The 10,807-nt window shown below is 37.3% G+C and overlaps 1 protein-coding gene across 1 annotated transcript; it reads left to right on the top strand.

Moving 5' to 3' along the window:
• LOC134744213 (putative inorganic phosphate cotransporter) lies at positions 1–9,085 on the top strand. Its single transcript, XM_063677933.1, has 8 exons — positions 1–189; positions 3,701–3,927; positions 5,044–5,280; positions 5,410–5,616; positions 5,894–6,067; positions 6,716–6,932; positions 7,469–7,707; positions 8,785–9,085. Exons 1-8 carry the CDS (start codon positions 156–158, stop codon positions 9,001–9,003), a joined length of 1,554 nt encoding a protein of 517 aa, XP_063534003.1. The 5' UTR covers positions 1–155; the 3' UTR covers positions 9,004–9,085.
• The last annotated feature ends 1,722 nt before the right edge of the window (positions 9,086–10,807 follow it).

Here is a 10,807-nt window from a genome sequence, read left to right as displayed (position 1 = left end):
CGCGTCCTATAGTCAACACCGCTACACCTTTAACATCCATGATAAAACTCGAGTGGTTGCCTATTGTACTCTGCGACGTGTACTCTCTTGCATGTCTCTGACATAGTACATTGTGATGAGTTCAGTTTTATTGTGTTTCTAGGTACAACTTCAACATGTTGACGGGTTGGAGGCTTGCTCTGTCAAAATGTACGTATTTTTAAGAAATATAGTTGTTTGTTATACAAGGGTGCAAAGTTGTATTTTACCCGCGAGTGTGGAATTGAAACACGAGCAAGCGAAAGGATTCTATAGTTGAACCACGAGCGTGATGTGTGTTCTAAAGTGGTGGTTCTAAAGTAGAATCCTGAGCATAGCGAGTCTTTCAACACACGAGAAGTAAAATACATTTGCACCCGCGTGTAACACAATTAACACAAAACTTTTTACCTCACTATAGCGAGGAAAGTGCAATATGCAAAAAAACTGATCATAAAAAAATAAGTCTTTATTTGTACACATTATAATCATCACCAGGTTAATTATAATCATCAATATAGTATAACATTATGTAAAATTTTTGTTGACATTGTTGACATTTCTGACGATGCGTTTTGAAATTGCATCGACTCCACTTGTGCGTTCAGAATTATATTCAACATCATTGTAAAAAACAAATGTTTCTTATGGAATTTTAAGGTTTATGACTATGTTTATTAAAGAAAGCTAAATTTGGTATTTTTCAGAAAACTCTCAAACCATTTATTTAATGATAATTAATATGGAACGAACCATTATTATGAGCGTTTTACGTTTTGTTGTCTGTCAAAACTAGCTACACGCTCCAAGGTCAAATTACTTTCCCCACTAGTGGATAAAATGTGTTTTTACCCGCTTGTTTTAAAGGATAAAAGATGGCTTTCCGAGCTAGTGGAGGGAAAAATTCTTTATACCAAAATTTGCTACGGTACATACAATTCTATGGTTTAATCCAGCTATTTTCAAAGTGTACGCCGCGGACCCCTAGGGCTCCGCCTAGCCTCTGTGGGGGCTCCGCGAGCGATAACAAATCAATAACCAGCTCTTATATATCTCTAGTTCACAGTTAAATAGTGATGAACGATTTATTTTATTTTGGGCTACGTCAAATATTTCGCTTTCCAAAAGGATTCACTTACACAATATAAGTATCTGAGAAATTGTGACAAAAATACAAGATTAGATGTTATGTAAACCTGGTGCAAATAGGAAGAAAACCGGTCAAGTGCGAGTTCGTTTAACTCGCGCACCGAGGGTTCCGTAGAAACTTTACATTTTCTTATGTAACTATAATCACGAAAGACTTGACCAGAATCATAAGTAATAAGCGTAATTGTGTATAGCCCCATCTATCGGCAAATTGGCTAACTAATTTGCGCGACCTATATGTATGTTGGTTTGTTTTTTTTTACTTTGTCTGGGATAATTCTTTATCATGTGAACCGATTTCAACAATTTTTGGTTTATTTAAAATAAGGTGGTTTTAGTGTAATCAATCTCATAGATATTTCAAGTACAATAAACAGTGCAAAGGGGCTTAAATTGCAAATTAAATTACAAAATTGTAATTGTGTATAGACCCATCTATCGGCAAATTGGCTAACTAATTTGCGCGACCTATATGTATGTTGGTTTGTTTTTTTGACTTTGTCTGGGATAATTCTTTATCATGTGAACCGATTTCAACAATTTTTGTTTTATTTAAAATAAGTTGGTTTTAGTATAATCTCATAGATATTTCAAGTACAATAAACAGTGCAAAGGGGCTTAAATTGCAAATTAAATTACAAAATGTTTTAGCATAACTAGCATAAGTGTGCAATCACACTTGTCTTGGTGGTTCACCTATACTAATGTTATCGCCGAATCAAATCACGAGGTTGCCTGGTAACCGACATTGTTTTTATGCAGTGAAGTACTTATATTAGTCCGGTGGCTGGCTGCATGAAACCTTACCTGATAAAAAAATAGAAAATGTCTACTGTGTGGGGGTAGCTGACTTTGAGTAGCTTCAACTGCTCTTGGTCAGCCGCGCTTATCCTGGCAAATTTTGTGCAAATGGCAAAAAAGTGGTACAAAAATTCATTAAAAAAAACCTCATCGAAAAATAGAATGAAACTTGTATGTCAGGATAGCTGCCTTTGAGGACAGTAAAAACAAAGTGGTCGGCCAAATCCTGTGTTAGCAGGTTCCTGTGTCCGACTCCGACCGAATTTATGGTACCACGTGGCAGCTACAATCGATGTCGTGAAAGTCGTCGTGGAGTTGACAAATAGAATGAAAAAAAAAAAAAGGATTATAATATTATAGCTAAATTAAACCTGTTGACGTATGTCGTGGTCGGCCTCACCTTGGCCTGGCAGTATTTGCAGTCCGACCATATTTATAAATAGTTATTTGTTATACAAGGGTGCAAAGTTGTATTTTACCCGCGAGTGTGGAATTGAAACACGAGCAAGCGAAAGGATTCTATAGTTGAACCACGAGCGAAGCGAGTGGTTCTAAAATAGAATCCTGAGCGTAGCGAGAAGTAAAATACATTTGCACCCGTGTGTAACACAAAACTTTTCCCCTCACTATAGCGAGGAAAGTGCAACATCCACAGGCGTTAGATCATCTTCATCAACTGGACTCACTCATTTTTTTTACGATATTATAACAAAAAAACTGGAAATTCTGTACTTTTACGTGAGAAGTTTTTAAGTAAAAATTTTTTGACAATGTTGCCATTTCTGACGTATGAAATGTTAATGATGCGTTTTGAAATTGCATCGACTTAACTTGTGCGTTCAGAATTATATTTAACATAATTATTAAAAAACAAACGTTATTTATGGAATTTTAAGGTTTATGACTTAAAATCATTAAATAAAGCTAAATTTGGTATTTTTTGTTAGATTCTCAAACCATTTATTTAATGATAATTAATATCGAACGAACCATTATCATGAGCGTTTTACCTTTTGTTATCTGTCAAGCTACTTAAACACGCTCCATCCAAGGTCAAATTACTTTCCCCACTAGTGGATAAAACGCGTTTTTCCCCGCTTGTATTGAAGGATAACCGACAACTTTCCGAGCTAGTGAGGGGAAAAAAATATTCTTTATTTCAATATTGAAAATATGGTTTTTTAAGCATGCCAGTACAAAAAAATAATAGATTCGAATCCAGGACCTCCAACTTCGTAGGCAGAGTTATACCGGCTAGGCAACCCTTACCGAGAAGTCCGTTAGTAGAAATGAACGACATACCTTGTGGTCATTCACAGATTTAAATGATCAAATAGTACATTGTGCAACGAGTGAAATATTGTAAACAAAAATGTATAGATTTACGACAGCCGCAGGCTGCAATGCCGCAGGTGCAGCCGCGATAACTAGGCTTTATAGCCCTTAACTATATTAATGTTGAGTCGACATGTTTAGTTGTGTATATTCTATTTTATATGTCCGTATACCCGAAATAAACGCGTAAACGGAGGACGCTGGTTCGATTCCAGCCCCGGGCACTGGAGGCCTTGGTAATTTTTTTCTTTGTATATGATATTTATTTCGTTTATAGTTTAAATAGTAGTGCGACTTGTAAAAAACACAAAATATTTTAATATGAAAGTAATTTAATTTGTTCTTAGTGTCCGTATACCATTTACCATCGATGATACATTGTTGTTATTGATTTCAGTATTTATCATACCTCAGCGGTATGTGTTCGCAATCATGGCCCTGTTGGCGATCGCCAACGCTTACACGATGCGGGTGTGTCTCAACATGGCCATCACTCAGATGGTGAGGAAGACGACAGCGGTCGAGGGCGACCCGCATTACGACCCTAACGCGTGCCCGTCGGACTTGATCACGGAGACCGTCGTGTCAGGGAACACGACTACGGACACTTACTTTCAAATCGAGGTAAGTTATCTTTATAGATTATCAGAAATCTTAACTATCCAGAAAGTATCAGATGAGTATACAACGTCCCCTACCTATGATGCTTTTTTCTAGCCGAAATAAATTTCTCATTATACTTTCTTTATAACAGTCATAATACACAGTCATACAACATTTGCAGTGTGCGGTAGCTGTATGTTGGCCCTATTCGAACAATGCTTATAAGATGTCACAGCTATACGATACCGACCTGTCGGTGTCAAAAGTGACATTTCTTTAAACAATTAAAAACGTTATGCTCGACACTGAAAGATCGGTATCGTGTCGCTGTGACATCATATAAGCATTGTTCAAATTGGGCCGTGTGTCTTAATTAATATAACATTTTACTATTAGCTATTAGGTATACCTATAATTATGGCCAGATCATCTTAGGTCATAACAAAAATCTTCATGATTCATGCCAGAATAATGTTATTATGAAAATGTTTTAGACAGAAGGTACCCATTTATTTTAGTCAAATCAAATGTAATATGATAATATTAGATATTGAAGAGATGAATAATATCAAATAGATTAAAAAACAGGTACAGCTGATACAGCTAAGTAAACAGCCGCCTAATAGGCACAATAACAAGGTATTATGTTTCAAACATTTGAATACAAATAAGTCGCATTATCGTATTTAGATCCGGTCAATATTCTAGTCATAGTCACGTTTCTATGAAAATGACAACAAAATACTGAAAAACGAGACACGTTTACAAACTAAACTTTTATTGTTTACTGCATCTTTTACGACCTAATTCATGTTTTACACAATATCAATATTGTAGATTGTAGGTAAGTGACAATGGGAAAAACTATTGTACAGTAAATATGTATTTCCACTATGACTGAAATTGCGGTAGTTTAAGATGCGTATTTGTAAGTTTTTTCCTGTTTCATACCAAAGTCGTTCAGGCTCATCGACCATATATATATGCCTATGTATATGGTACAATGGTGGCTACAATGTGAACATACGTCACACGTGACATATTAACTATAACCTCTCTTTTTTGACGATAGACTGTTAGAAAAGTTTTAGGTATGACATCATTTTTCACCAATCTCTGACATTTACACTTTTACAGCCAATTTTATTCGAATGGAGCGAAGCCACCCAAGGCCTGCTTCTCAGCGCCTTCTACTACGGCTACGTGATCACGCACATTCCGGGGGGCATGTTGGCGGAGCGTTACGGAGGCAAATGGGTTCTCGGCTTGGGTCTCCTCTCTACCGCAGTTTGTACATTCGTCACCCCTGTTGTGACTAAAATGGGAGGGGCACCGGCACTGTTCGCTTTGAGAGTTATTGAAGGGTTTGGTGAAGTAAGTGCGCATAAACTAGAATAAGAAGTATACCTTCTTAAAAACTCATACCTAAGTGATCTGAATACGTTACTTCATGTGATAAAGGGCAATTACAGTGACAATAAGTGATTATGCTATTATTTTTAGGGTCCAACTATGCCTGCACTGATGTCGATGGTATCCCGCTGGGCTCCCAAGACTGAACGTGCGAGGATAGGTTCCATCGTGTTTGGAGGTGCTCAGATTGGAAACATCGCGGGAACATTCTTCTCTGGAATAGTTTTAAGCGACGGAGTCTGGGACAACGTGTTTTACTTGTTCGGAGGGTTGGGGCTGCTTTGGTTTGCTCTTTGGGTAAGTGACGTTACAAATATAAACTTGTTATACTTATAATAATAAATGTCAGAAAAATGTTCAAGTACGTACCTACTCATAATAATCTCAAACTTAAACCTAGATTTATGTTTTCACGACCATGACCCGTCAGCTATCAGATGATAATGTTTTTTTTGGTATCAGATTGATAATATCGGAGACACGTGAATTGCTTTGGGATATGGAGCTTTTAGAGCTCTATTTTATTAATAAATGTTTCTGCTTCAAAATGTAACCATGGTGATGTTGATTTCAGATTGTCCTCTGCTACAGCACGCCTAACACTCACCCGTACATATCGGACAAGGAGAAGAAGTACTTAAACGAGAATGTAGCATCACTGATCAGCACCGCTGAACACGAGTTAGACCCAGTACCTTGGAAGGCGCTGTTGCGCTCTGTGCCATTGTGGGCTTTAATTATTGCGGGAGTAAGTTGTTATTGGAATCTCCCTTGACTGAAAACTTGAGTTTTTTTTCGAACAACAATTTTTGCTATGAGTCTTTGCAGTGCTGGCAGTTAAAATCCAATCTAAATAAGTTGCTCAGGTGGTCATCCAGTTGGCTGACGAATAACTGTTGCTAGATGAATAATCTACATATATACTTGCGGCCAGGTTTTGTTTGGCAAGCAAGGGGTGCTTTTTCAAGAAACCCAATTTGCAATTCATTAAAAAAAAAGGGTTGGCAAAACTATTTATCGTTGAGAACCCTGACTTCACTGCTAGTGCCCAACTTCACCTAAGTAGAATAATAAAATATAATTTTACCAAGAAATATATACCTATCCATTAAATTCACATTAAATAGAGCTGCGTACAAGTATATATAAAATCTAGAATTATCTAATTTCACCACCCATCATACTATTTATACTGGAATTATAATTTAATGCCAGTTACGGCGAAGTTGTGTACTACAGGCGAAATGGGGAAGTAATACGCAGTTTTGCCAACCCTAATTTTCAATGAACTGTAACATTGATAACGGGATTTGTTTATAAACCCAGGACTAAAGATGTGAATAGTCACACTCATAGGCGTGTGGTATATTTATTAACCTACTTTATTAACTAACAGGTCGGACACGATTGGGGATACTTTACAATGGTCACCGATCTCCCCAAGTACATGACGGACGTTCTGAAGTTCAACATTAAGGCGGCTGGGGTGTTGTCTTCCGTGCCCTACATCGCTATGTGGATAGCCGCCTTCTTCTTCGGTCTGCTGTGTGACTTCTGTGTCAAACGAGGATATCACAATATTCGTAATGCAAGAAAAATCTATACTACAATAGGTACGTAGTCATGAAATAAAACTATGAAAACGGATTATATCGCGTATATTGAATTTATAATACATCCCGACGTTTCGAACTCTTTACAGCGTTCGTGGTCAACGGGTCACCCAATCACGGGTCATTCAATATACGCGATATAATCCGTTTTCATAGTTTTATTTCATGAGTAACTATCGCGGTAACCGAAGACAATATTAGGTACGTAGTCTTTTGATTAAACAATAATTTTGTTTAGACTATTTACCTGTTTTTGTACTTGGCGAACTTTTAGAACCAACATTGGGTTTTGCAATTTTTGTTTTAAGAGTAAATAGTTAAGTCAGCATTGGTATATTTATCTGCAATAAGATTTACTTAAGGCCAGTTAATAGTGTCGTAAATAGTGTCGACGTTGTTTAACGGCTAAACTTGTTTTATTTTGGCAATCTTCAAATTCTTAACACATTAAAGGCTGGTAGCGACAATCAAGCATTTAAACTGAATGTCAAATGCTTTGATATATCATAATTTTATTAGTTATCGCTTTTTTACAGCTGCCACGGGCCCCGGTATTTGCATCATCATGGCTTCGTACTCCGGCTGCGACACTACGCTGGCCGTGTTCTGGTTCGTGGCAGCCATGACACTTATGGGCGCGTATTACAGTGGCATGAAAATCAACGCTTTGGACATCACGCCGAACTACGCTGGCACCACCACCGCCATGGTTAACGGCATAGCAGCTATATCTGCCATTATAACGCCGTATCTCATTGGCCTCTTGACTCCACAGGTAATTTGGTTTTACTGTTAAATCTTATACCTTTAAACGAGCAATTCTTGTATACAGGCTGGAAATAGATTTTGGGTCAGTGAGGGCAGCTACCAGATCCCGTGTTGCTAGGCGAAAATGGTCTTAGGAGACCTTCCTTCGATTTCAAATTAATGAAGATTGGCGTTTACAGATTTTGGAAAAAACATACAGGATGCGAGAAAACGGTCGATGAAATCGATTGACATAAAAAAATACATATAAAAAAAACTTTTTTTCATTTTCATACAAATTGTATGGGGAAAGTTTTTCTTGATTTATGGCTTTTCTAGCCGGAAATTTGTTTTTGGTCCCCATACAAGCTTTTGATCCTGGACAGGAATGGGATCGATTGGCATCAAAAAAAAGTTGGTAAAAAATGACCATTTTCTCGCACCCTGTATGTGTTTTCCAAAATCTGTAAACGCCAACCTTCATTAATTTGAAATCGAAGGAAGGTCTTCTAATACCTTTTTCGCCTAGCAACACAGGATCTTGTAGCTGCCCTCACTGACCCAAAATCTATTTCCACCCTGTATATATATATTTATTTATTTTGGGGATCTCGGAAACTGCTCTAAGGATTTCGATGAAATTTGCTATATGGGGGTTTTCGGGGACCAACAATCTAGCTAGGTCTTGTCTCTGGGAAAACGCGCATTGTTGAGTTTTTATATGTTTTCCGAGCAAAGCTCGGTCACCCAGATAATAGTTATTTATCCGTCATCTGCTTCTTGGCTTATGGTCTTATTTACAATAACATAATTATTTTTCAATAAAAAAATTCGTAAATTTCGTCTTTACTTATGTATGTTGCATAAATTTGCTTTATAAATATGATTTTTTTCACAGCAGCACCGTACAACTCAGCGAAAGATCAATGTACAGTTACAATTGTTACAAATCTAATAAAGTACAAGCTATGTGTGTAACTCGAGCACGAAAACCTATTTTATTCTTGACATATACTCGTATGTGAACTCACGTTTAGAGCCTCAACTGATATATTGAGTGCTTCAGAAAATATATGGTGAAATAGTTTTTATCTGTCTGTTACAGTCGACCCTAGCGCAATGGCGGATAGCATTCTGGGTATGTCTCGCGGTGTTAGTGATCACCAACATCATCTACCTTATCTGGGCGCAAGGGGAACCCCAATGGTGGGATGACGTCAAAAAGTACGGCTACCCATCCAACTGGAAACATGGACCTCTGCCCACCAAGAAGAAAGACAGTGAAGCGCCAACTAGTGAAAGTAAAGAACAACAGAAACATTGACTAAAATGACAATTAGTGTAAGTAATTATAAAATGGTTTTAAGTTATAGTTTATTTTCAAGAGAGGACTAAACACGTTAATACGATTTCTAGCCTTTAATTTCACCCACCTCAATTTACCTTGACTTAAGAGTCCGCTGCAAGTTAGGCCGAATTTCACCTTCCCATACAAACGGAGTTTCGTTCTCATTTTAAAACTACGTGTTGGATTGTAATTAAACTTTGTACATATAATGGCATGAGGTACATATATATATATATATATATATATATATATATATATATATATATATATATATATGCCTGTAATTAGTTTATATAGCTCCAGCTTATAAAACAAACGAGATAGAGTAAAAACAAGTTTTGTATAAAAACAAATTCGCTGTATTTTTTAACTATGGTATGTGAAGCCACATAAAGTAATTACAGGCATAGATATACCTTATTATACTGCAAGTACAGAGTTTTAGAACGATCTAGCTAGTCGTTTTGAAATAAGAGCGTAGCTACGTTTGTATGGAGAACCGAGATTGCTGCGGACTCTTAAGTTATATTCACGAAGCAAAGATTCATAGATTGTATACATATATATATATATACTATAGAAAATAAAAAAAAATAACATCAAGATTGGCGCAAGCAGCGAAGCATTTATTGTTTATTTACCGAGTAATATTGTTATTTTTTTTATTTTACTAGCCTAATTTAGTGTCCCACTGCTGGACAAAGGCCTCCCCTCGTTTCCTCCACTCGACCCTGTCGTTTGTAGTTTCCCGCCAATCCGGATAAAATGCGTCAAAGTCATCCCGCCATCTCCTTTTCGGCCTGCCTGCACCCCGGCCAGCACCACGTCGAACTAATAGAATCAGAAACACAGAACTGCGCTCCAGAACTCGAGTTGTAGATGTAGGTGTCCAGACCGCTAAGCTTAAGTGGGACTGGGCTGGGCATGTCTGCCGCATGCACCCTGAAAGGTGGGCCAAAATGGTTACCGAGTGGGACCCACGGAACACCAATATTGTTATTATAGGCTTTAAATCCCGCGACAAAGGGGTCCAAGAGTGATCTTTTGTGGCAGCCCTTTAAAGAGTGCAACTAAGTCCCGTTGAATATAATAATTTGCAGATTTTTTGGGCTGTAATGTGTTGCTCCTCATATGGGTGCAGTATGTGCTGCTCTAGGTGTGTAGTGGTAGTGTTTTTGTTAGGTAATACTAATAATAAAACCAAGTATTAATTAGAGCAAAACAAATGTTAAAATAAATAAAACGAACCCCAAATAAAAAGCCACTAGGTAGATAGGTGTATATTTTCTGCGGTGCTTTAAATAGTTCAAATTTACCCGCACGTTACGTTGCGAGCTCCACTAAGAAAGGATAGTTAGACTATTAGATTAACTAGCTGTTAATTTGAAGGTTCTGACACGTCAGTACCAACTGAGGCAAATTAATCAAATAGCGGCAATTGGGAGCCTGTGCTCACAGCCTCCAGGTCAAATTTGGACCCAGATATAGTTATGCCACTGTACTTATTATGTAATACAAAAAGTAGAACACTTAAAGATTGTTCGACACTAGCATATCACATCTGCACTCCTTAATTTTTTCCGCTTATCAGACTTAACAATTTATCTAAAGTCTGTTTGAGAACACGTTATCAGATCCCATGTCAGCTAGTGACAATTGGCACCACGCGTTGCGATACTGTTGTGAGATGGTTTAAGAACGAAGTGTGCCATAATTAAACTATTTTAGATAATTTAACACTTTCTTAAAATATTTGTAAAGTAATAAATAAACACATACT

Source organism: Cydia strobilella, chromosome 9, assembly GCF_947568885.1.
Source record: "Cydia strobilella chromosome 9, ilCydStro3.1, whole genome shotgun sequence".
NCBI classification, from domain to species: Eukaryota; Metazoa; Arthropoda; class Insecta; order Lepidoptera; family Tortricidae; genus Cydia; species Cydia strobilella.
This window is presented reverse-complemented; position numbering and strand designations above follow the sequence as displayed.